The sequence below is a fragment of the Eurosta solidaginis genome, chromosome 4 (assembly GCF_040869045.1).
Source record: "Eurosta solidaginis isolate ZX-2024a chromosome 4, ASM4086904v1, whole genome shotgun sequence".
Taxonomy (NCBI): Eukaryota; Metazoa; Arthropoda; class Insecta; order Diptera; family Tephritidae; genus Eurosta; species Eurosta solidaginis.
Genome location: NC_090322.1, coordinates 125,375,562 through 125,403,484, shown reverse-complemented (window position 1 = coordinate 125,403,484; position 27,923 = coordinate 125,375,562). Strand labels below are relative to the sequence as shown.

General features: G+C 39.0%; 1 protein-coding gene across 7 annotated transcripts in view; it reads right to left on the bottom strand.

Moving 5' to 3' along the window:
* The window catches only part of LOC137250280 (myotubularin-related protein 3), a 208,017-nt gene that overhangs the window by 93,874 nt on the left and 86,220 nt on the right, over positions 1–27,923 (bottom strand). For all 7 annotated transcript variants that reach the window (XM_067782792.1, XM_067782787.1, XM_067782786.1 and 4 more), the window contains 7 exons: positions 24,994–25,184; positions 23,442–23,637; positions 23,186–23,371; positions 22,217–22,381; positions 21,960–22,086; positions 21,795–21,900; positions 11,195–11,658 (listed from right to left, as the gene is read on the bottom strand). In XM_067782792.1, coding sequence (XP_067638893.1) covers positions 11,195–11,658; positions 21,795–21,900; positions 21,960–22,086; positions 22,217–22,381; positions 23,186–23,371; positions 23,442–23,637; positions 24,994–25,184 — 1,435 coding nt within the window. The remainder of the gene's footprint in view (positions 1–11,194; positions 11,659–21,794; positions 21,901–21,959; positions 22,087–22,216; positions 22,382–23,185; positions 23,372–23,441; positions 23,638–24,993; positions 25,185–27,923) is intronic.

The following is a 27,923-nucleotide window of genomic DNA, read 5'->3' as shown; positions in this document are numbered from 1 at the left end:
TTTGTTTCTACATGTTTCTGGAATTTAGTCCAATTCGTTGCCCTAGGGTTTCTAAAGGTTCCTCCCTTCTCTACCCTCTTTAGTGGGATGCTGAAGCTTATATACGCATGGTCGGAGAAGGATGGTCTATCAAGAACCATCCAATCATACCTTGATATATCACGGTCGGAGCTCAATGTAATATCCAGAACATTGCTGGATGTTGGACCAATGTATGTAGGAACATTTCCCCTGTTGGCTATCTGCAAATTGGTTTGCAGGATGTAACAAAATAGAGATTCGCCTCTCTCGTTCGTATCTGCTCTTCCCCACGCATTGTGGTGCGCATTTGCATCTGCGCCTATTACCAACCGCCCTTTGCGCCCTTCCTCCTATACTAGCCTTTTGCACTCCATCGGTGGAACCTCCGCAGCATGGGCCATGTAGCAGGACGCCAGGATAAATGCCTGCTTATTCTTTTGCTCAACGGCCACCGCTACGAGATCCTCAGTGGTGTAATTAGGCAGCATATATGAATGCAGCTGTTTCCTTACCATTACTACAGCTCGCACCCGTCCTTCCGTTTGCGCGTAGTAAACGCCAAACCCGCGCGCGCTAAGTCCAGAAACCTTTCCTCCCGATGAGAGCCACGGCTCCTAGATCAGCGCCACGTCAAACGAACCCTCCTGAAGGGTTAGGAGGAGTTCGCTCGACGCCACTTTACTGTGTTGGAGGTTTATCTGTAGGACTCGCAGCACCATTGGGCTGTTTGTCCCCCTCCAGCACCTTCGTCTTGACGTCGTCGTCCTCCTCTTGCCCTTTTGGTTTAGAGTATTCGAGGCCCCCTTCAGCCCCTCGTGAATGTTGTGCCGCGTGTTCCTCTGTGCGAGTCACAGCACCATTTAGCGGTTGGTCCTCTTCCAGCACGTTCGTGGTGACGTCGGGGACCTCCACCTGTTTTTTTCCCTTAGGCTTCTGAGGTCCTTTTCGACTTCGCCCACTTCCAGCGTGTTAGGATTTTTATCCTCGGGACTTCTTTTCCTGAGTCGCATGTAAATTTTGCCAGTGCCAAAGGACATTTTGCCAAGCTGCGTGTACAAAATATCCTCCGCCTGCTTGTTTATTTGGAAGATGTAGAACTGACCATCCTCGGTAGGCCGAGATACAGTAAGTACCTTCCAATCCTGTATCGGTATGTTCGGATTCTGATTCTGCAGAAGTCGCAGTGTATCCTCCGACTTCATCACGCATGGTATCCATACCTTAACTTTTGGTACCGTGGGGATTTGCGCTTTATCCACCACCTCAAACCGCGCGTTCGTGCCTTGCCTTTGGAGGTTTGGAACCACTTCCTCCAGCCACCGCAAGCTCGCGATGTTGTCGCACGCTATCATCTTCACACCATTATACCATCCCCCCGAATCAAGGGTTGGAAGGGGCTTACTTGGTTGTTCCCGCATCATCTTAAGCATTAAGCTAATAAGCTCCCTTTCCACAGATCTCCACCTTTCAGTAGTCATTTGTCCGAACGGACTGCTACGATCAACCAGCGCCACAGTCAGTGACTGCTTTGCCACATCACTCATCTTCTCGGGAAAAGCAGGAGTCTTAGTGTTATCTCCCTTTGGCACCTCCGAGAACACCGGAGTCTTCGCGTTAACTCCCTTTAGCGCCTCCGAGAAAGCCGGAGTCTTAGCGTTATCTCCCTTTGGCTTATCTCCTACTTCCGTAGTTGGAACTTCCCTCTGACTGGCAGCTTTCGAGGTAGTTGCTACCTCGCTATTGGAACCCATCTGTCTTACAGCTTTGGGCCTACTTGTCTTGTCTATGCGACTGCCCTGCCTCGCGGCTCTAGGACTGGGTCCTTTCTGCCTTTTGAAAGCAGGCTTGTCGCCTTCTGCAGAACGTTGGCTCTTCATTCTGCCATTCGACGCTTCTTCCTCCTCGTACCGGGTGCAGAACCGAGGGTTTCTCGCAGCAAACCTTTTGAACTGCCTTCGACCTACTTCTACCGCTTCATGGGCCCATTCCAAGCGCTCGATCTCCACTTCTGTTGGGTCGACAACTGCTCCCAAGCGTTGTACAATTCTTAGTGCTGCACGGTACTGCGAGAGAGCTCTTTTACTTCCTCTGCTCCGTACCCTTCTCCACTCTTCTACTCCGTTTTCATTTTTGCTTCTCCAACACGGAGTTCATTGAATCAGCACTACTCTCGCTCCCCGAGTCCGACGCATCGCTTAATTCGTATTTGTCGTCCTTGGATTGCGACTCAGTCCTCCTCTTTACATCCTCCTTATTACATTCAGGTAATGAGTTGTTCATCTTGGTCGTACGACCACCTGCCCGACAAGGCGGGCTCAGCGGTCCAGTATTATATACGGGGAAAGAACCGTCCGCCACAGCAGCGCCCCTTACTGCGGTAAGGCCATAAATACTTCCCGAGATGGCCCGGTATCGGGAAGGATCCGTTCGAATACAGCCGAATTTATCCCCTGGCTGCAAATCGTCCAATAGGCACGTTCCGCATAACACCCTGGATTAGGGGGTTGGCAGTTCTTGGTCACCGACATCCCGCCGCCCTCCTATGAGGCGAAACGGCGTAGATGTCAGTCCTAAACAGCTCCGCCTCATAGTCGGCCGCTATGGAGTTCGGCTAAGCCCTCACACCAACGACAAGGTGCCTACCCTAGTGAGGGCGTTAATAGTTAAGTAGTGAGAGGAAATATAGCAAACTGGTCTAACTTACTTAAATTTTTCATTAAAATTTTGAATTTGATCTAAGACGTTGTACTTTTTGATTGTATTTTCTTAAATGTTCTACAAACATTTCAAATGCAATTATAACGTTTTGGTATAGAGCTCCTTAAACCAAAATATAAAAAATATGTAAAATCAAATGAAATTTACATAGAATTATGGTGAAATTACTTGAAATTGAATTGAAAATAAAGTACTTAAAGTGCGAAAAATTAAGTGAACTGAATAAACAGTTCCATATAAAAACGCAATAAGTGCACTTAGACTTTTTTCCGGGGTTTAATGTTATCATTGTGGAAATATGAAGATTCTAATGTTCGGATATTTAATGTTGGGATTCCCATTGAAATGGAAGTAATTAATTTGTATTAAATTTGCAAACTCTCCATTTCATGAATATATATGACCATATCTACCATAAAATATCGTCTGTGAACCATGTAATACTAAGATATAACAAAGCAGAATAAATTAGAAAGAAAAGAAAAGCATACAAAAACATTGAAATTACTCACGCAAACATATTTACTAAAATAAAATTGATTTCATAACTTTAAGCGACATAAACAAATTAGGGTTACGGGATCTAAGCATCCGATTAATGGGCATATAATCCAACAAAGTTAGCCTAATAATAAATATAGTGGGTAATATACTGCCTATGCAATACGGCCGCTATGATGCCGGTTGCCGTTTTAACCTAAAATCAAAAACGTTTTTGGGACGTTTTTTTCGTTTAATATACAACGTTAAATTTTCCGATTCAGTCAAGTTGCATTTAAATAATAATAAACTTAGTTGAAATAAAAGAATATATAATAAAATAAATTAGCATATAAGACAATATAAAAAAATTGTATGTTATATTTTTGTAGCAAATTTATTTTTTTTGTCCAGTATAAGACGTACTTTATCTAAAATGAGGATTAAATCTGCAAAAGCAAAACCATTTTCGGGCAAGTTTGCCATTAATTGTTATAAATAAATTTAGTTAGTCTCAACAAAAGTTAACTTAATATTTGTCATTTCGTGTTTTTTGAAAGCACCTAAAATAAAAAGCAAAGACTCTGTTAAATAAAGACCTATGTATTTACGTGTAAGTGAAATTTACCACAAAAAATGGGCCGGTCAAAAATTAATTCTATTTAAGATTTTTTTGTACGCTACAAATTATTTTGGAACAATTATTTATGATTTTGGTAGAAGAGGCCACTATAGGTAAGTGGCAACAATGGGAAACCATGGTTTATTCTTTCACCGTCTGGCACGTACGCATATGTATGTAGGTGAAACATTTGAGGAACACTGCGTAGTCACTTTTCGAATTTCGAATTCGGTGGAGTTACATGATATGTTGGTTTGTGTTTTAGAGCACTAACATACTTGGTCCTACAGATGGCGCGCTTTTGTGCACGACAGTTAATTTCTATATTTGGAGTGATTGTTCGAATTGACAAAAAAACTTTTTCTATTAATTATAAACAAATAGAGTAATATTTGTTAACAAAAATAGGCCTATGCACTGCGGCTGATCCATACGAATCGATTCATATAACTTTTATATGAGTTTACGTATGCTAAGTATGCTTAACAGCCTGTAAATTGATTGTATGGAAATTTTGTTAGCGTATTAATATATAGATAGTAGAGTAATATACGCTCTGTGCAATATTTCGACCTAAAATCGAAAACGTTTTTGGGTCGTTTTTTTTCGTTTAATATACAACGTGAAATTTTCCGATGCAATCAAGTTGCATTTTAATAATAAAAAACTAAGTTGAAATAAAAGATAATATAATAAAATAAAATAAGAAATATCAAAATAAATTGGCATAAAAGACAATATACAAATTTTAATGTCATATCTTTGTAGCAAATTTATTTATTTTTTGTTCAGTATAAGACGTGCCATATCTAAAATGAGCATAATATCTGGAAATTCAAAAAACATTTTGGGTCAAATTTGTAATTAATTGTTATAAATAAATAAATTTAGTGAGTTTGAACAAAAGTTGACTCATTATTTTGATTTCATGTTTTTTTGAAAGCAACTAAAATACAAAACAAAGAATATGTTAAATAAAGACCAATGCATTTACGTGTAAGTAAAATTTGTCCAAAAAAAAAAATGGGCCGGTTAAGGTTAAGTTATTAATTCTCTTTAAAGAGTTTTTGTGTGCTAACAATTATTTTAGAACAATTTTTTTAAGGATTTTGGTACAGACCAATATAGGTAAGTGGCAACAATGGGAAACAATATTTTATTTGAACTGAAAATGAGTGAGGCCGTAGTTCTCTCGCCGTTTGGCGCGTACGAATATGTACATATGTAGGTGAAACATTTGAGCAACGTGACAATGCAGCTTTTGGAATTTCGAATTCAGTGGGGTTTGTGTCTTAGAGCACTAACATAATGGGTCCTACAGATGTCAATTTCGATATTTGCACAGATTGTTCGAATTTACAAAAAACTTTTCTATTAATTATAAACAAATAGAGTAATATTTGTTAACAAAAATAGGCCTATGCACTGCGGCTGATCCATACGAATCGTTTCATATAACTTTTATATGATTTTACGTATGGTAAGTATGCGGCCACCGTGGTGTGATGGTAGCGTGCTCCGCCTACCACACCGTATGCCCTGGGTTCACACCCCGGGCAAAGCAACATCAAAATTTTAGAAATAAGGTTTTTCAATTAGCAGAAATTTTTTCTAAGCGGGGTCGCCCCTCGGCAGTGTTTGGCAAGCGCTCCGGGTGTATTTCTGCCATGAAAAGCTCTCAGTGAAAACTCATCTGCCTTGCAGATGCCGTTCGGAGTCGGCATAAAACATGTAGGTCCCGTCCGGCCGATTTGTAGGGAAAATCAAGAGGAGCACGACGCAAATTGGAAGAGAAGCTCGGCCTTAGATCTCTTCGGAGGTTATCGCGCCTTACATTTATTTTTTTTTTTTTAAGTATGCGAAACACTCTGTCAATTGATTGTATGGAAATTTTGTTAGCGTATTAATATATAGATTTGAAATCAGCTGAACAAACAGCTTCTGCTCTTCCAAAAAAACAAATTCAATATAATTATTTGTATTCCAGCGAAATGTTATTCGTGCAAGTTTTCAAAACTAAATTTTCTAGTAATTTTTATAGGAGCTTAATAAACCTCTCTATTGTTTCATAATTAATAATAATGAAAATTTGAAATCAGCTGAACAAACAGCTTCTGCTCTTCCAAAAAAACAAATTCAATATAATTATTTATATTCCAACGAAATGTTATTCGTGAAAGTTTTCAAACAAAATTGCCTAGTATTTTTTGTTTATATATTTGCACAACTGAACTGAACTGCAGTATAAATACGGTCAGAGTATTTGTAATAAATAAAAATAGAGAAAAGTAAACACACTCCACTTATTAAGTTCTATCTGTTTCCAAACTGATAATATGTTCTATCGTATGAAAGTTAAGATTTATCTACATCACTGAAATTGGCGCGCTTTTAAAAGAAATATTATTTAGGAAAGGTTTTGTTTATATGTATGTATTTAAGGGAATCAACATGTTGACCATTTTGGAAAGCTCCGGGGTTTTTGCCTCAAAGTCTCGCAGATCGTTCAAAAAATTACAGGAATACCTCCTTGCTTTCACTTACTCCAGGGAGGCTTCAAACCTAACCTGGGATTGGTACTGCTGCATCTGTCGGAAAAAATTTAAATACTTAAAATTGTCACACTTTTATCTGTGTCTCGTGAAAAGCGTAGTTTCACCCAAGGAGATGTTCTAATACTCGCTGTCGATACGATTTCTTTAAATGATTTGTGGATCCTTACTGGTCACGCACAAAGGCCACGTACGGTTGCTATTAATGGTCTTTTAATACTCATGACTCTCAGTTTCAGTGATTAGCACCGACACTGGCCTAATGTTGTTCGCGCCAAAGGGCGCCTACAGTTTTTTCGGCTGTTTTAAGAGCTTTAATTCCCGATGTGCAAACAGTAGCCATCCTGGTCACCAGTCACGCCACGCCTCGTGGCCCTTACACTACATGCCAGCACAGAAGCTGTAAGACTGCGACTTTGAACTCATACCTTCGTCGACGTTACTTTCCTAGATGCTCTAGATGTAGCTCCGGTTTTTTTTTTGTCGCGCTATGTTGCCGGTAAGGATGCCGTCTTCGAAATCATAAGCAGTCCAAATGAATATCAACAAGTAAGGAAGACTAAAATCGAGTGTAACCGAATATTACATACTCAGCTGAGAGCTTTGTAGACAAATCTTAGAGTTGAATGTTGACATAATTTTCTTATATACTGTAAAGATATTCAATTTTTTGTTAAAATTTGACTTTAAAAAATCGTCATCCGATTTTGCTAATTTTTATTTAGAACACATATAGTAATAGGAGTAACGTTCCTGCCATCATCATATCTTCAACGACTGCCAAATACAGCTTGCAAAACTTTTAAATTACCTTGTTTTAAAAGTGGGCGGTGCCACTCTACCAAGTTTCATCGCTTTATCCGTCTTTGGTAATGAATAATCGCACTTTTACGGTTTTTCGAAATTTTCGATATCGAAAAAGTGGGCGTGGTTATAATCCGATTTCGTTAATTTTAAATAGCGATATGAGATGAGTGCCCACATACTCACATACGAAATTTCATTAAGATACCTCAAAATTTACTCCAATTATCGTGTTTACGGAGACGGACGGACGGCCGGACGGATATGGCTAAATGAATTTCTTTTTTCGCCCAGATCATTTTGAAGTCTATATCTATCTCGATTAGTTTATGCCGATACTGGGTACTGTTATGCGAACAAAATTAATATACTCTGTGAGCTGTTCTCAGCTGAGTATAAAAATAGTGTAATTCTCGGCGCATTTACATAATTTAAATTTTACAAGGATCCTGGATAAAATTTTTAAAATGTAGACCAAAATTTGCAGACGTTTGTGTTCGAAACATTGATTTCAATAGTCTTCGTTAAACCAAAACGATATTTTAGAATAAAAGTCGACCGATTTTAAGTTGAAAGATGTTAAGGTTACATGCTGAGTCCAAGCTGTTGTTCTTCGGCCTTTTGAAGCAAGAGTTCATTATGAATAACCGCGTAGCTTCAGTTTTCAGACTAGTTCGACTGTCCATCACGTTAGGATTGTAGCACACCCGGTCGTTTGTTCGACTGTTTTCGGAAAGCTTTTGTTTCACCACTTTGAGTGTTATTGCGAAGCACAAAGCCTCACCTGGTAAACACTTGTGCCTACGTATTCACATATGTAACAGGAGCCGTATCGTATAAGCAATGTGATTCACTTCAAGGGACTAGTTGGAGATAGGGCCGCCAACTTTAGGAAATGTCGAACTGGGGACTTGGGTGTTGAATGATGAGGTGTGAAAATCAAAATTAATATTTCAGGCGCTATTTTATAGTTTCGCTTATAAACAAGTGTTTAAATATGAGACGAAGTGATTTTTCAAACTCTCTTCAACTTAAAAATGAGGTGGGAATCATTTCAAATGACTGTTTAAACCCCTGGAACCTACTAAAGGATTTTTGTACACCGATTTCGCTTATTCTTTTAGCCAATCGCGATATAGAATTTTTGAAAAAATCGGCTGACTTGCTTTTTTAACGAGTATTGTAATTTTGAAGTACTACTACTTCAGTAGAGTTCTATATAAAGGAGATATTTCTATATTGAATATTTGAGTTATTTATTCGACAGTTCAGCGATTCGAACGATATCAGAAGGTACATAATAACCAGAATTCCCAAAGATTCGTTACAGTAGGTGTCAGAAGACGAATTTTTGAATAAATTCCAGAGTAGCGGAGGACAACAAGGACATGGCCAAGTTGAGTGAAGTGAAGATCCAGCAACTGAAGAAGGAGTTGGAGAACCGTGGATTAAATACGACCGGCAATAAATTCGAACTTCAGGCACGACACATAATATATGGCATCCCAACTAGGATCATAAGAGGCACGTTTTTTAGAAACGTCGTCGCAAATGTCATCCCAACTGGAAGATCAAAAGACATTAATGGCATCTAAATTGGATGAACAGAAAGCACACATGGCGTCACAGATTACAGAATAATTGAAACAAGATAAAATTGAGGCCGATATGGATGCGTTGAAAGATCGAATCCAGGAGTTAAAATTGAACCGTCCAATCACTTCAACGTCTACTCTGAAGGTGAAATTGATGGCTCTGTTCCTTTTCAGGTATTTAATCTCCAATTTGAGAAGACGTCAGCCGTGAACAACTGGAATTCTGATGATAAAGTTGCTGCATTGTTCGTGGCGTTAAAAGGACCTGCTGCTGCAATCTTACAGACAATTCCAGAGGGAGAACGAAATAATTATGAAGCATTGATGGCTGCAGTGGAAAGACGTTACAAAAGGGAACACAGGAAGCAAATGCAGAGTCGCTTCCAGAAAGCTAATGAAACATTCAAGCAGTTCACGTCGGATATTGAAAGATTGGCTAATCTCGCAAATGCGGACGCACCAATGGAATACACTGAGAGGGTAAAAATTCAGAACTTCATAAACGGAATACGGGACGTCGAAACGAAACCCAAAGCCAACATTTGCTGAAACAGTATCACATGCACTGGTTCAGGAAACGGCATCGTTTTTGTGTAAGCTGGTTTTCAAAACACGCCGTCTGGAAGTAGAAAGGCCAGACATGGGTGGCCACAATATTGAAGGAACTGAAATGATCACAAAAGCAGAGTGACACGAGTCACCAAATGCTTCAAATGCGGGAAGCCAGGTCATATTGCACGTTATTGCGGAGAAGATGAGCAAGAGCGAGTCAGATGTAAAGATCGAGAGCTAGCTCCAGCTGTTCAATGCCCCGTTATCTCTGTATCACAAATCGAAAGAAAATCGAGCAGTTTTACCGGAGGATGATATGTGGATGGCAAGGAGCGCTTACCGACTGTAGATACGGGCGCATCTCATTCCTTAATCCGATCTGATTTGATTAACAGGAGAGTAAAGCTATTACATGGAGAAAGATTGTGTACGGTCACTGGCGAGTACAACCAAGTACAGGAAGAAGTAACATTTGAGGTCTTAATTGGGAAAGTCACGGTTCTACACAAATTCGTCGTTAGTTGACCATGGCAACAGGATCGATATGCATAGAAGGATTATGCGATATAAGAATAAGGATGTATCAGTTAACTTCAGCTACTGTTGTGAAACGTCAAAACAATACGGGTTGTGCAAAGGCAACCCATCAAGCTCAAGCTCTTCGAAGCAGTCCATTGGCCAAACAACAGAGTGTGAGGCAACGAACCAGTATAATCAGTAGTAAGATTAAACACAGGTACGACAAGAACAACAATTCGCAAGGTTTCCTGGAGGGAGATTTGGTACTGTTATACAACGCTCCCCGGCGGTAACGTGCTCCATCCAAATTTCGCTGCAGCTGGGAAGGCCCTTACAAAGTTGTGAAGCGGATCAGTGATGTCGTCTACCGCATACAAACAATTGGGACACCACAAAATAAAAGAGTGGATCATTTGGAGAAGCTAGCAGCGGTTGTATAGAGAAATTTTTCTGATCGGGACGATCAGACTTAGGTGGACGGCAGTGTGGCATATATTAGCATTTCGGTTCATCACTATGCTGCTACTAAATAAATGCACAAAAACAATAAAGCAAGCAGCCACACATATGTACATGTGAATATGAAAACAAGCAACCACACATACATGTAGACAGCGAAGCTTTTGCTATATTGAATATTTCAGTTATTTATTCGACAGCTCAGCGATTCGTTACAATATTTAAATCTGCGAAAAATTGAGTCTCGAAAACTCATTTGGTTAGAGCCTTTGTAAATAAAGCTAGCGATGTATTATATCACACATACTAATTTTTATGTATGTAGATATACTGTTGCACGCACTGAAATAGTTGTAGTTATAAATGTGAGTTCAAAACTCACTTACTGAATGTAGGCTCTATATGAAGTGCATCGACATTGACAGCTTCGCAGAAAGTCCCGTGACTGAGTGTGAGTTACGGCATCTCATTCATTATCACGTTTACCAATCATAGTAATCACAGATCCAATCAAAGCTCTACTCCTAAAAACAATAGTAATTTGTGGCACGGCAAAGTAGCACTAGATGCTGCTATGCTATGGAAATATTCTCGCAGGCAACTGCTTTCCATTGTTAGGCGCCGCTGTAAGATAGGAGCGTGGGCGTTTATGTGGCCGCTTTAGTAGTATTGTGACATCTAGCAGTAAATTGCTGCATACATCAAAAGTTCATTGATTCATACTGTCGCAACTATCATGTTATTTCTTTACATTTTTTTAGAGTTATTTTCTAATTTTGTGGTATTGAAGTAAAGAGGAATACGAATTTTAGACAGAGTTGTGATATCTAACAGTGCGTATATTCTGTACGTAAACAAAATCTAATACTTACCACTTAAGTCTATATTCATCACCATATTGTTCCTTATACATTCTGTATAGGTTTTCAAATGGTTATTACTGCCTGAATCTCGAACTGCAGTAGCTTCCAAAGAATGTCTTGCATTTTCATTAAGTTTCATAATTTGCGGTTCCATATTATTCGGATTTTCATCATTTTGAATATCTTTTGTAGAATCGAATTCTTCAGTCTGGCAGCTGATTAAAAGAGCAGCTGAGTCCTCTATATTTTTCGCTGTATATTCAGCATGCTTGCCCGTTTCAGTTTGGTCGTGCTTTTGCCATTCGTTTTTAGCTTTTCTTACATTCATGAAAATCATTTCGTCGTGGTGATTTAATTGCATTGTGAGATTTTGAATTTTTTGTATAGTTTCATTTACATTATCCGGCGTATCTTCACGTTCGGAGTGTGTATCAGCAATAAAATTAGTTCCGGAATCCATAGCCAAATTCAAGCTGTAGAATTAAAAAATTTTCTTGTTATATGCTATATAATAAGGCAAAATAAAACAAAACAGATATATATGGCCATTGGGATTCAGATATCTTAAACTCTGCCGCTAAACAGAGATTTTTTATATGTAGCTTCAAAACCACTTTTTGAAATAAGACCACTACAGTACTCATACCAAGATACGAAAACCAAAATGTCTCGCGGAGTATTCCACATAAAATTGAGTGCCTGCTACCGAATTACAGAAAACCACTCAGACAAGAATGCCACATCGCCAGCACTCCCCAAAAGCTTGGAGTGTTTTAGTACCTTCAAAAACAACACATTTTCGATTAAAATGCCACTGTTTTACGTCACCGTGAACCCAAGAGCTGACTTAACCACCGAATAGTAATTCCACGTGCAATGTGTAATCGGACGAACGATCATCCGAGTATTTTGATTGGGTTCTTCAACAAAAAAAACTTGATTTTTCGAGTATGATGAGACAAATTAACCTTGCCGAGACCTGAAGAATCATCATCTGAAGCATCAGGGTCGAGCTCCTGATAAAAAATAAGAAAGGTAATAAACAGCAATGGAATCAACGGATTATAATTGTTGGAGCCAAAATAACCATGGAAATCTGGCCAACGAAAATGCTAACCCAAGGAAACTTTGCAGTCGAAAGTTACTAACTCAACCAAAAGCTAATGTAGTCTCTACCTTGTTGCTGTGTTTTCAACAATTATCCACCATGTCAGAAAATTTGCAAAGCTCTTAGAATCAGATTATTTGGATTATTGCTGGGTGCTTCCAAACTTTGTACATTAAGTTAATTATTAATTCATATAAGATTAACTGAACAACTTTTAAACATAGCGATACATACATCACATGTTTCGGGGACCGTCGATCCTTCATCAAATCCTTTTAGTGGGTATTCGAGCCCATGTACAAACATCTTTTTGTTGTTGTTGTTGTTGTATTAACGATAAAGACACTCCCCTATGGCTTTGGTTTGAGTGTTATCGATGTTAATGGTCCTTTGCCGGATATAGATCTGGTACGCTCCGGTAACAAAGCACCATAAAGGTACTAGCCCGACCATATCGGGAACGATTTATATGACCACATTAAACCTTCAAGCAATCCCTCCTTCCCCACCCCCTAGTTCCATGGGGAGCTTGGGGTCGCCAGATCCTCGTCTGCTAATGAAACAGGCTTTGCCGCGGGTAGGTGAGGTTGACATCTTGTTCTTCTTCCTTTAGTGTTTTGGCCCATCCATCTAACGAGAGTCCTAAGAAACTTGCAAGTGGTTGGTGTCATGTAAGAACATATTACATGCAGACCATATATTGCGTATTTCGGGGTTGGTTCTCTATAAGTAGGAGTTTAACTTATTTGCGCGCGTCTCCCTAGGAGTGCCGTTTCCCTCCACTGTGAGTTTCGGGTATTGGTAACTAGTTTCGCCAGTTATTTATCGGCATATGACTCTAAACGCCGTGGCGAACCAACGCCTCTAGCCACTCGGCTACCATTCCTGTGCTTGAGCTAATGACTTAACCTTAGAGCCATTCTATACTTTTTCCTTAATTCAATTGTTTTCCCGGTTCATAAATTCGACATAATTTTTGGGTCACCTAACGAAACACCCTGCACGTTACGTAGGTCGCTTGGAAATCCATTTAGGTACTTTAACACTTGAGTGCACGCGCGGGCTACTATGGTTGACCACAGTTAAATTTTTCTTGATAACTCCGTTCAATCCAGGAAGGCATTCTGAATTAAATTTTACGTCAAGTACTGTTCGTGATTTCTACTAGTACGCACGCTTCTGTGGACAGACGGAAAAATCGTGGGGCTACCATAGCAATCAGCGCGTGTATTGGTGTACTTAGTTGGTAATTTTGCTACCTTGCGGATTTTTGTGCATTGAATACTGCACAGAGAGAGAGGTTGATTATATTATGGAGCTGCAGTGTATAAGAACTGGCAGCGTTACCGGGTTTTGCAGCCCTGGCTCGTGTGTAATAATAAAAGTTGTACGACTTAACGATTTCCTCGGACCCTGATAATGTTCCCTTCTCGGAACGGTAGAAGATCCAAGGAGCATTATATGTGTCCCAATGGTATTGTCTGGAATAAAAATATACCACAAGTAACTCGAGCTCACGCCCATAATATTCGTGTAAAGCCACCAAACCCAAAGGGCGAAGCCTCTAAAGCGCAAAGGGGATCCTTTCGCGGCTAGAACTACTCTTGTATACAAAAATTATAAATATACGCACGAACATATGTACTATATACATATGTAAAAAACACAAACATCGAAAAAATTTATGTCAGTCCTAATAAAGTTGGTAGGCGTAACTTTTTACATGAATTGTTGTTTGATATAATTAAAACGCATTTATATCGTCATGCATCAATTGAAATCCTTCCCTGACAGCTTAAATTCAGAAGCGGGATGCTCTCAGAATCAATTAAAACAGAAACACGAATTAACAACAAATATGGGAAGTTTGTCGATGACAAAAACATGACGCAAGACCTGCAACAAGTGGATTTTCCTTGACCGCCAGGCTGTCCAAGAAATGAATGTTATAAAAATACAGATTTTTTGTCAAATACTATTAATTTAAAAAGAAAATGCGAGCCAATTATCTAAGAACTACAAATTTGTATACTTTTTCTTATCAATGAACTGAGTATACTCTAGTGTTAAAGTCAAGCATGTACCTTACCATTTAATAATGTACATAACCCTCGAACATGTACATACACTTACGGTCAAAAAAAATCCGAGGAAGAATTTTGCCCTGTTACGGCGTATCCAGTCATCAAAGCTGCGTAACGAAACTTTTTAGTTATTGTGGTTAACATCGATAATTCCTTAACTAATTATGGTAAAATAATTGGATGGTCCCTGGCTAGAATAAAACGTTGCGTATCACACAATTATATACGGAGAATCCTTCACTGTTGCCTTAACGCAGTTTTTACTCAATCTTCCTGATTTTTCGGACTTACTACGCATCGCGAACCTTAACTGAACAAAATTTATTTTGCACTCATAAAAGAATATGAATCATATCCAATCGTTCCCTGTCCAATTTATGTTTTCGTAATACCAGCCAGCGTGCGGGATCGCCTTTTTGTGATCGAAAGCGGGGTTTTTTTTAGTCATGGGCCATCAAATTATTTTTACTCAAGAGACGCTGTACCGTTGCGAGTCTGATTTTCATGTTTATACTATCCCTAAATTCAATGAAACTTTCTGCAGCAGCATGTGTTCAGAAGAGCCTTTCGTGGTCATCCGCTTTCACAATGACGAGATAAAGTCTCCGATTCTATATATTTCATCCAGAATCTCCCAAATGATGATTCATTCCAATTAACATCGCCTACGCTATTCATATTTTGGGTTATTTGCGGTTTATAGACATTTATCTAAATTTCTTTCTTAGGGATAACACTATTCGTTAAATAAAAAAAAAACTATTCGTTGCTTTTACGAAAACTGCTAGGGGCTTATTACTAACTTTTTATACTCAGCTGAGCAGAGCTCACAGATCAGCGATCTTTGGACTAGGTAGGCAATTGAAAAGTAAAGTCCTCTCTCGGCGAACGAAAATCATACTCTACAAGTCACTTATCGTACCCGTCCTGCTATATGGGGCAGAAGCATGGACCATGACAACAGCAGATGAAGCGGCTTTGGGAGTGTTCGAAAGAAAAGTTCTTCGAAAGATGTATGGACCTCTACGCGTTGGCGATGGCGAGTACCGAGATGATTTAATGATGAGCTGTACGAGCTATACGCAGACATCAACATAGTCCAGCGAATTAAAACGCAGCGGCTGCGCTGGCTAGGCCATGTTATGCGAATGAAAGATGATGCTCCGGCCAAGAAAGTGTTTCTATCGGAACCCGCCTATGGAAGCAGAGGTAGAGGGCGGCCCCCACTCCGTTGGAAGGGCCAGGTGGAAAACGATTTAAACTCCCTTGGTTTGACCAATTGGCGCCGGTTGGCGGAGCGAAGGAACGACTGGCGCGCCTTGTTGGACGGCCATAACCGTTTAGACGGTTAAGCGCCAATTAAGTAAGTTAAGTAAGTAATATAAGTAAATTATGGCAACATTCAACTCCAGTAATGACATGGTGCAACAAAATACAAAAATAAAAGAAAATTTCAAAATGGGCGTGGCTCCGCCCCTTTTCGTTTAATTTGTCTAGAATACGTTTAATGCCATAAGTCCACAAAAATTTACCAATCCTTGTGAAATTTGGTAGGGGCATAGATTCTATGATGATAACTGTTTTCTGTGAAAATGTGCGAAATCGGTTGAAGCCACGCCCAGTTTTTATACACAGTCGACCGTCTATCCTTCCGCTCGGCCGTTAACACTGAAACTTAGTTCACGTACTTATCTGAACTCACATTATCTTGAACACGCCCACTTTTTCGATATCGAAAATTACAAAAAATTAAAAAAATGCGATAGTTCTATACCATACGAAAAAAGTGATGAAACATGGTATTTGGATTGGTTTATTGACGCAAAATATAACTTTAGAAAAAACTTTGTAAAATGGGTGTGACACCTACCATATTAAGTAAAAGAAAATGGAAAAGTTCTGCAGGGCGAAATCAAAAGCCCTTTGAATCTTGGCAGGAATACTGTTCGTGGTGTTACATATATAAATAAATTAGCGGTACCCTACAGATGATGTTCTGGGTCACCCTGGTCCACATTTTGGCCGATATCTCGAAAACGCATTCACATATACAACTAAGCGCCACTCCCTTTTAAAACCCTCTGTAATACCGTTAATTTGATACCCATATCGTACAAACACATTATAGAGTTACCCCTGGTCCACCTTTATGGCGATATCTCGAAAAGGCGTCCTCCTATAGAACTAAGGCCCACTCCCTTTTAAAATCTCATTAATACCTTTAATTTGATACCCATGTCATACAAACACATTCCAGGGTTACCCTAGGTTCATTTTCCTACCTGCTGATTTTCTCTTATTTGACAAAGGATGATTTGAAAGGATGAAGGATGGTCTACAATTTGGTCGATATTTCCCACACGTATGTGATGTGGAATTAAAAACCACTTATAAACCATCTACGAAACCCTACGAAACCAACGCAGCTAAGCTCTCAGATGAGTATGTAATGTTCGGTTACACCCGAACTTAGCCGTCCTTACTTGTTTGCTTTAACATATTACCAAGTGAGCGGAGCTGTAGTGACCGTAGAAATACTGTAAGAGGGAAACAATTTTTGTCGTTTTTTTACCGTAAGTGTATGAACCCATATAATTAATATACACAAACATATGTTTACCTGCATATGTATGTATAACTATGCCGAAACAATAGATTTTGTCAATTTATCATTTCCATCATCCGCTTGTAAATGCGTATAAGGAGACATTCATACAAACATTCATTATATTCCTATTAGGGCTTTTAAAAATATTCGAATAATTCGTATGTTCCCGAACTTTCCGATTCCGGCAAGAAAAGTAAGCACACAATACTTTCGGAAAAATTCTTATTTTAGTAAGTAAGTCAAAAAATGGTCAAAAATCGAAGTTTTTTACAATTTTTGGGAACGAATTGACCACGAATGGGCAAATATCTTTAACTTTAAAAATAAAGGAGACGTCCGTACTTTTCCATCGTATCATACTTGATCTTTCTACGATGAAAACTTTGCTCGAGATGTAATGAGTGACAATCGGCTGACATGAGAGCTTTGAGAACCGATTTCTCAAAACAGTTCTATGAAACTCAGACGAACATTTTTCTCACACTTTTTTATACCTCTTGACTCCAGGAATACGTCAGCAAAATATTTAAGCGCCATTTTGGATCACTCTGTTTGAGTGACAAGAAACTAAATATGTAAGAGGGAGTGTTTTAATAGCCAATAACTACCAATGCATTCACCCTTATCGCGAGTTTTGTTTTCACCCGATATTCACAGTTTTTGTTCACCTTATCGGCAACTCTTTGTTCGGGCGAAATTAACAGCGGGGAAACCCAAATTTGTTCACTTATATTTTACACGCGAACGAGAGGAAAAGAAAATGTTAAGTAATTTTTTGTTTTGAAATTTGATACACTTATTATTATATGTACTTTTATTATTAGAAATAAATCAATAAATAATTCACAATCAGAAGCTGAGTGGAAAAAAGTGAAATTCCTGTATTGCTAAGTATGTAAATTATATTTTTTATGACAGCGTATCAGTCGGCCAAGTTATCCATTGTGGACAAAGCGACGGTTCCAAAATGTTGAACACCTCACTGAAATAAGATTAGCTAAGACCCATTTCGTCCTTCCCAACGCCTTTTGTCTATGCGGAAAAACGAATACATATACTCAACTTTACATTGGTGGAACTCCAAATTTTTGCTTCAATGGTGGCAAGGAGTTGGTAAGAATATCTAGCCAATATTAGAATACCGGCTTGTAATATTGGTGAAAGCTAATTGAAAAACATTAACTTGTTATTCAAAAATGCAGACAATAGTAATTTTTAGCTTACAGTGAATCAATTAGCTCCAAATTGTTAGAACTGTCCCTTTATTGCCACCAAATCGCTTTCAAATTTATATTCTCCTCGCGCTCAATCAATTTCAACCTAATTGCAATACTAAACATTATTTTCGCGGGTTCGAATCGACATATAACAACAAAAATTGTTAAACATTATTTTATAAATTTTTTATTTCTATTTTTGTTGTATTTTAAGGAAGTATATACTTGGTTACAAAATTTACACAATTGTAAATAAATTATATGTTCACTGCTAATTCACAATAGAGCATCAGCTGTTTCGAAGTGAACTTTTGTTCGCCCGAAATTGCCGATAGGCGGAAAAAGTTCACCCCAACAAAAGAAGTGAAGGCGAACTCTTTTCCGCGTGAACTTCGCGATAAGGGTGATTTTGTTTCAGAGGTATTATGTCACTGTTGCTTTCGAGATTACTTTCCGAGTCTTTCTCGATAATTTCGGGAATATCACGGAATATTTTTGGGATTTTTCGGTATTACCTACAAATGGCGTTTAAATACCAGCCATGTTCGGCATTATTTACGATTTTTTATTATTTATAATAATTTTGAAACTATTTCGAAAAACTTCAGTTCCGCCAATCCCTAAATCTTTCTAGAAATAGTTCTGACTTACCATTAAAAATAACGAAATTAATTACACCAGTCATGTATGCAGTATTACACCAACAGTTTGGTAAGAGACAACAAAGTTGCAGCCTCATATACATATCTTGTGATCGAAGAAGCTTTAAATGCTGCATTTGGAAGATATAAGATGTGTAGGTAAAATTTTAAATGACCCTGGAAGTACCGTGAAATAGTCCCCAAGATCATTACAAAATTACCACAAATTGATCCCGAATCGACTCCGAAAGAGCCCCGAAATAGTCTTCAGGGGAGAACGCCCCTGGATGTACCCTGAAATAATCTTCAGGATCAATATGCAATGATCACAGCCAAAACCATACCGAAATTACTCCGAAGTGATCTGTAAAGTAGTACTGAGAGTACTGATGAAGTCCCCAAGATCATTAGGATGTGATCGCCAGGATTGGCCAAGAAATTACCCGAAAGAAACACGAAATAGTCCCCAATGATTTCGAAATAGTTCCAAACCGATCCCGAAATGACCACGAAATAGACTCAAAAACTATCCCGAAATTGCCCCAAAGTGATCCCTAAATGACACCGGAAGAATGCTAAAATAGTCCCAAAGATCATCAGAAAAAGACCGCAAATATACCTTAAAAATGGCTCCGGAAGAGCTACAAAATAGTCCCCGAATGATCCCCACAGTCCATACAATCAACCCGATATGACTCGCTTAACCATCCCCTTCTGGGAGTGATCGAAATGATTCCGAAATAGCTACAAAAACAATACCCTACCTATCCCATCGCTCGCCTACAAAAAATACGACGTAGCTCATATACGGCCAAAGATGTGTACAATAACTTTTTATACAACTCTATAACCTATTCAAATTCACAGCCGGAGCAGTAGCAGAGTATATTTTTCGTTGCTACTGCTGCTCTGGACAAGCAAATACAAACATTGGTTAAAAATTAAAAATATTGATGCTTAAAGTTTAGAAAGTGTGGAAAATGGGTTTTATGACATTTTTCTTTAGAACCATGAGTTTTTTCACCATTCATGAAGTTCACAGTATTTGGATTATTGCATGATGGTCCCCCAACATCTAATACAAAGTTGAATTTTTGGTTTATATTATACAAAGTCCCAAACTTTCAAACACAGTTATGAAAAATTGTGGATTTGAATCCTGCTGATTCTGGTACTAGCATAATCTCGGAAGCGATTTGTTTGACGCCGACTTCTCAGTCGTCTAACATTGCTGTTCTTCAAAAGATGTTTAGAACTAACAGTATCACATGACGTGAAACGATTTATAAACCAGTAAAGGCCACTATGCATAGCTCCGCCATAATGCTGCACGCCACTAACGGCATCCAGCAGACCCTTACATCCTGCTCCGAGATATTACCTTAGCTTAGAATTTTTCGCTCCGGACTAGCCTTACTCTACCCAGGCGTCCACACCGTACCTTAAACTCCTATTTAGCTAGAAACTAATATTAACTGACAAAACATCATCGCTGCGCTCCAAGAGATGAAACTCAATGCTAGATAGGATTTCCAGGGAATAATGTTCACCGAAAATGTAGCAGCCTTGCAGTCATTACACAACACGCCCTATAGTATATTGTATTATGCATAGACGGTACTACATTGAGTACATTGAATTGAGAATCACCCACCGGAGTGCCGCAGTCCTTAATATATATTGTGACGAATATTAGCATCACTAATTGATTCACATCACTAATCTGATGCTAAGTAGATAAAGGCACAACAACAATAAAGTAAGCTGCCACTCTTGTGTACATCAAATAAATCATCATTTACTCACATACATGCAAGGCAGCACAGAGATACTCACAAACGCATGTCATCATCAGCCGAAGTATCCTGTGTAATACACAGTGTGTATGCTGGTAACCAAGCATGAAATTCACGAAATTACTAGATCTTAGGAGAAATGGGTGAACGAGGAAACCGAGAGTATAAAAGCAAAGCAAGCTGAGTAGTAAGCAATCAGTTTTGATTTAAGCACGCTATTGGTTGTGAAGTTAAGTGTTATTGTGAAATATTTTCAAAGCAGTCTAATAAAGACCATTTTGCATTATTGAATATTGGAGTTATTTTTTCAACAGTTTAGCGATTCGAAAGTTAGCAGAAGGTTGCAAATAGGCGGAATTTCACTAAATTCGTTACATATAAATAATAAAATAAAATAAATGCAAAACGCGATAACCTCCGAAGAGATTTTGGGCCGAGCTTCTCTTCCAATTTGCGCCGGCCTCCTTTTAGTTTTTCCTACAAATTTGCCAGGATGGGACCTACATGTTTTATGCCGACTTCGATGTTAGCTCTTACATCAGATTACACCTATATACTCCTACCAATTAACGCGTCGCGGGTATTAATGCGACTGGCTGGGTGGTCTTTCGGCAATTTACTCGTGCTTCTGATTGCAGACACGAGAAGTAAAGGTTTAGCACGCATCGCATGCAGGAAAATACTATTCCCCCGCAGCCAGTTCAAGGTACCGGACCGACTGAGGTTTTTTCCCCGACCACGGGTTGTCATATCAGTGTAACCCCATTTAGTCTGGCGCGGTATTGAAACCTTCCGTCATCCGCCAAATTTTTTGGTTGAATTTATAGTCATTATTCCTATCAGTCAGTAACTGAAGCTTCTCACACTTACAGCCTTCTGGCTGACGTTTTTTTTTTCCTTCTAAATAGGCGTATCTTCCTTATTAGCCTCGCGATAACGCGTGGCCTTATAGGCAACTACCGTACGCAGCGGGGCCCTATGGGCAGCGCCCTTCTTTTCCAAGGCCGTGCGACATTCCTCATCGTACCAATTGTTTTCGCGGGCTCGCTGAAAACCTATGGTGTGAGCGGCTTAATGAGAGAGATATATGCCCCACTGCTATTTTGGTTCAAAAGCATTGAAATATAATTTATAAAATGTGGCAATAGTACTTACTTGGGTTCTATAACCATATTGGGATCACTTGAACGACGTGTAAGCCCATTTTGTATTATATTCGCCGATATTAAATCCCCATAAGACCGTGTTTTTATCAAAGGACCTTATAAAGTAAGAATATATAGAGAAAGTGATATGACGAAACAGGGGGAAAGAACTTACTCATTGTTTCTTGTAAATTTTCGTTACTGTTATTAGGACAATCAGTGTTATTTTGATTGCCCAAACTACCCAAGTATACATCAGTCCATAGGTATAAATCTCTTACATGATGTACAGGCCAAATCACCTACGAAAGAAAAACAAAACAATGAACTTAGTGAATATGTACACAGACATAAATATGTGATGTAATTTTATATATATATATGTATAATTAAATTTAAAATAAAGATAAACTGAGTTTTATGTAAATTTACCGTATCTCTGTTTGGTATATAAAGCGGATTTTTATACATTGGTCCTGAAAGGAAGGGCCATACTGAGAAGGTGCGTTCGAATACGGACTTTTGTAATCGTTCCTTATATGTGTTACAAAGAAAGGTACCAAATAGACATGAATTTGAATGTTGTGCTAATTTTATCTGAAAGGAAAATAAAACGTCAACTTAGTGAATACGTACGAGCTCAGCTTAATCCGATGATTGTATACCCAGCTGTATTTTTAACAACAACTCATACATATATGTATTAACATTATAAAATAAAGTACTCAAAAGATGACGGGGCAAAACTGCCGAACGTCGTTACCGATTTTCATGAAATTTTCAATGAACACAGATTTCAATCACGATAGTGTTTGAGCAAAAATTGTTTAAAGTTATGCAGGAAAGTAGTTACAGAGCTTTAAATCATACAGAAACACACACACAAACCAATAATGTCGCTTTGATTTCCGATCTGCGTTCTCTTTGCTTATCAATGCACACACTTTCGAAAATATAAAAGCATTGGTTTGATAGAAGCAAATAAGCACAATTCTCTATATTTGCTACATATCTACAAGTGTACAGAGTTTGCAAAGCAAACGACGTTGCAGGATTAACAAGTCCTGGGTGAACAAAGTTATAGTGCGCTGTGCACTGTTGTTGTTTTAACCGCAAAACCACTCTCCAAAGGCTTTTGAAGTATTGTGGATATGGGCAGTCCCGTGCCGGACTGAATCCGATACGCTCCTGTACTAGAACCTTCTGACGCTAACTCGACTGCTTCGGGATTTATTTTTTTAACCCCTCGAACCCTCGGGTGAGTGGATTTTAGTCATCTCCCACGACTGGCATCGGAAATTCTTAGCCCCTTAACCCGGATATTGGAAGCCCCTTACACTGAAACAGCTGAGTATAATTAACTAGATCCGTTGTAGGAATTTATCCAGTTTTCTAAATTACCAAGTATGCCATATTGAATTCAAAACTGCATGGAAATTGTTTGTGTATTTGATGCACCAAATCCAGCCATTGCAAGAAAACGGGACATCGTTCGTTCAATTCGTCAGATTCAGGTCCATGACCACAACGATCCGAAAATTTATGGCCAAAACTAAGCCATTCCCGTTCGACTAAAACGCGAAACCCCTAGAGAATTAACAAAAAATTAAAATTATTCAATTGAGCTTACATTAAATGCTGAAAATTTATATATTACCTCCACAGTTCGGTAAAAGGGATCTAAGCATAATTGTGCTGTTGCAACGATTTGTGGCGTGCGATCCCAACCATCTGAACAATGAACCAAAACAGGACGACCTTTCTTTTCAATCGCATGACACACAGTTACAGTAGCAGCCAATAGTCCAGAGAGATGTTGTAGCCACATTGTCTTCTCAAGCAAACTTAGCCAACTAATTTAATGAAAAAAAATAATAAAATAGTAAGAAAATGTAATTGAAGTTTAATTAATTAACAATTCGTATATATGTTGTCGGTCCCAAGGAACACTAGAACTTATCATTTTTCGCGTGGAATGCTAGCACAATTCCGTATGTGCTTTGAAGACTAGGTTAGGTTAGGTGGTAGCTGCCCTGATAAGGAAAGCTCACTTGGACAACACGAAGGTCCGTTGTGATACCACATACACCAAAAATAACGGTCACTTAGAGCTAGCTACTTAGAGAATCGTTGGGTAGCAACGACAAAGCTCCGAATGATACCGATCTCAACTTTGGATAAATCCCCGGGAGATCCGTGGTCGCGACCGAAGTACTTTCGCCTAGTTCTGGCAAAAGCTGGGCAATCAAGCATAAAGTGATTTGGAGATTCCGCCTCATCATCCTTCATACAGCTGCAGCAGGATGGAGTGTTCAGTATATTGAGACGAACCGCATGGATGCCCATGGGACAGTGCCCTGTCAAAACCCCAATAACCATTGACAGGTGAGCCTTAGTGAACCCAATTATTTCAGCAGACCTCCTGCCATCCACTTTCGGCCAGAAAGATCTTGCTACCCTGGAAGACGCGGTGTCCGCCCAACGCTTACTGAGCTGACTCGAGGCCCAGCTATGAAGGAACAATCCACAGGTGGCGAGCGGAATCCCGAAATCCCCACAGCCATCTTCATCCGGTTCAGTTGTACCGATGCGGGCTAAGAGATCCGCTTGACAGTTACCAGGTATATCACTATGGCCCGGGACCCAGATAATCTTAATTGTAAAATTCGATGCAATCGCAAGCGAGGTCAGGCACTCCCAGACCACCCTCGATCGCACTGTAGAGTAGATGTTAAATTCCCTAACCGTAGCAGCACTGGAGAACATTTCATCCACCGCATCCTTAATCGCAGCAACTTCCGCTTGGAATACACTACAGTGATCAGCCAACTTAAAGTTGCGGGTTACATTTAGCTCTTGCCGTCGCCATCGAGTAGACGTCCGTAAATCGTTCGAAGAACTTTTCTCTCGAACAATCCCGGAGCTGCCTCATGTGAAGTTGTCATGCTATATGCTTCCACTACAACGGGTACGATAAATGACTTGTAGAGCATGATCTTCGTTGCCGTGAGAGGACTTAACTTTTCAATTACCTACTCAGTTAAGAGTAGCGTTGGTTGGCAAGAGTGAATATTCGCTGGGTTTTCAGACTGACGCTGTTGTTTGTATTGCGTGGAACACAAGCACAAGCTAGTTTTCAAAATTACAAACTGTGCTATGAATGAAAAATGTTAAGTCTTCTGTAGGACCGACAACTTATATATAATTACTTAGGACAGTCGGGTGGTGAAGCGCAAAGCTGTCTCAGGGCCTGAAAACTTCTTCGTATGACATGAATATTACCAAGATTCATAAACTCAATTTCTGCGCATGGATAATACTCAATACATTCACAGCCTCCTCCGCGTGCACGATTTGTTACGGCGCTGGCATAACTGCGCGCATCTACAATAAGGATTTTCTAAAAGAGGACAAAAACCAATAAACATACTTGTCATTTCTAAATTTTTATATACATACATACATATGAAGAGGATGGAGACAAAAAATAAGTGTATCAGTCATGTGCTGAAATTCACCTTCACGTAAGCGAATTGGAGTGGAAGTAAAATGCATGCAAATGCACTGGCTGTAAATGACATTTTTAACGTGAAATATTTGTACCTCCAGTGTTCCCGACAGACGTTATCCTGCCCGAGAATTGGTTTGCATACATTCAAAAAGCGGACTTTGCTTCCACTCTTATCTATCTATCTACCTTTCTCGTCTACGTTATCGTCCATTTTTTAGACCCAATGTGCACTTGTGCACAAGATTATTATAACTTTAATTGGATAACGGTGGTACGTAATGGCATAAAGGAATCGAAATATATATAAAATTCCATATATCATAATTATCAGCACCGAAATATATTTTGATTCAGCCATGTCCGTCCGTATGTTGATATACTGGGTTATCTGGGCGCAGAATAGATCTGTATTGAAAATAGGCGAAATCGCACGATAACCACTGCGACTTTTTCGATATCGAAATCTTTGAAAAATGGAAATGATTCGATACTTCATTATCAAAGACCAATAAAAATATGAAACTTTATATGTGAGGTGACTTTATGACAAAAAATATACATTTGGAAAAACTTTCGAAAATGGGCGTGGCACCGCTTACATTTAGAAGAAGAAAATTTGGAAGTCTTCTAAGCCGTAAATCCTGCGCCCATTAAGATGCAAAAAAATGCAAGGTGCGATAGTCTCCGAAGAGATTTTAAGCCGAGCTTCTCTTAAAATTTGCGTCGCGCTCCTTTTTAGTTTTTCCTACAAATTGGCGGAACGAGACCTACATGTTTTACGTTGACTAAGAACGGCGGGAAGGCAGATGAGTTTTCACTGAGAAGCTTTTCGTGGCAGAAATACACTCGGAGTGTTTGCAAAATCACTGCCGAGGGGTGACCCCGCTTTGAAAAACTTGTTTCTAATTGAAAAAACTTGTTTCCAAAATTGTTGATGATGCTTTGACCGAGATTTGGACACAAAATCTTTTGGGCTGCAGGCAGAGCACACTACCACCCCACCACGGCGGCCGTTTAAGATATCATGCGGAAATTTGGCATGGAATTGTTTTTGCCATTGTACAATCACTTAACGAGAATTAACAAAATCAGAAAATTGGAAAAATGTGGTGGTAATTCATTACCAAAGATAAGTAAGGTGCTGGAATGTGATATGTGGGTTGACTTTATGACAAAAACAGAAATTTCATAAAATCTTGAAAAATGGGCGTGGCACGGTTATATTTAAAAGAAGAAAATTTTAAAGTTTTTAAGCCGTAAATCAAAAGCCGTTAACGATATCATATTAAAACTTCGCATGGAGCGTGCTCTATCTATTTCTATATTCTATATAAATCTTATAAAATAAAGTCGCTAAATGCCTGTTAGCACATAACTTCACACAGAATGCTCCGATTTTAAAACGGTTTTTTGCATTTGAAAGCTAAGCTACGTGAGATGGTACAGTTAATATAATTTGAAGATATATATTATAGGGGCGTGGCTGATTGCCAAAATGTAGTACAAAATCATAAAATTTTTGTTTTCCAGCTATAACTCATAAAATGAAGGATGGACTTTTCAGTAAAACTTTGAAATATTTACCTTCGTTCTGCATCAAAAAAAAATACTTGATTCCTTTCTTATATCAGCCAAATTGTTTAAACAAAAGTAACATTTTTACCAAAAAATTCGTGTGTGTGATTGTTCGCTGTGAACTGTTCGCGCTAATTGCTTTTGAGTGAGGATGATGCGACACATCAATACGTACATACACAGCATTCGCTGCGTTATTTAACTTCAGGCGTAGGTTTATAGGTATGTATGGATGTACATCACTACATAGTATAAAACAAAGTCGCTTTTTCTGTCCCTATGTCCCTTTGAATGCTTAAACCTTTAAAAACACGCAACGGATTTTGATGCGCTTTGTTTAATAGAAAGAGTGATTGAAGAGGAAGGAACGGATGAACATATTTGGCTGAAAATTGGTGGAGGGGTAGCTTAGAACCAGGAGACAGACATATGATAATTTTTATCCCGTTCTGGCTAGAGTCTTGAGATCAAAACGTTGACCAGGGTAATCCTGGCATATGTTTGTACAACATGGGTTTCAAATGGAAGCTGTTTATGAGTACTTTGATACGGGGTATTTTTCGTACCCGCGGGTAACTAGGGTCTCGAGATATAAGCGAAAACGTGGACGCTGGTACCCCTAGAATGTGTTTCTAGAATATGGATAACAAATGAAAGCTGTTGATGAGTGCTTTAGTATAGGGTAATTTGCATAACCGTGGGCCCGTGTACCCCTAGACAGAGTTTACACAATATGGATATCAAATGAAAGCTGTTGATGAGCGCTTTAGTAAAGGGTAGTTTTCATACCTATTGGTGACTAGGGTTTCGAGATGTAGGCCAAAACGTTTACCCGGGTTCCCCTAGAATGTGTTTTTACAATATGCATAACAAATGAAAGCTGTTGATTAGCGCTTTAGTATAGGGTAATTTGCATACCCCTGGGTGACTAGGGTCTCGATATATAGGCCAAACCGTGGGCCCGTGTACCCCTAGACAGAGTTTATACAATATGGATATCAAATGAAAGCTGTTGATGAGCCCTTTAGTAAAGGGTAGTTTTCATACCTATTG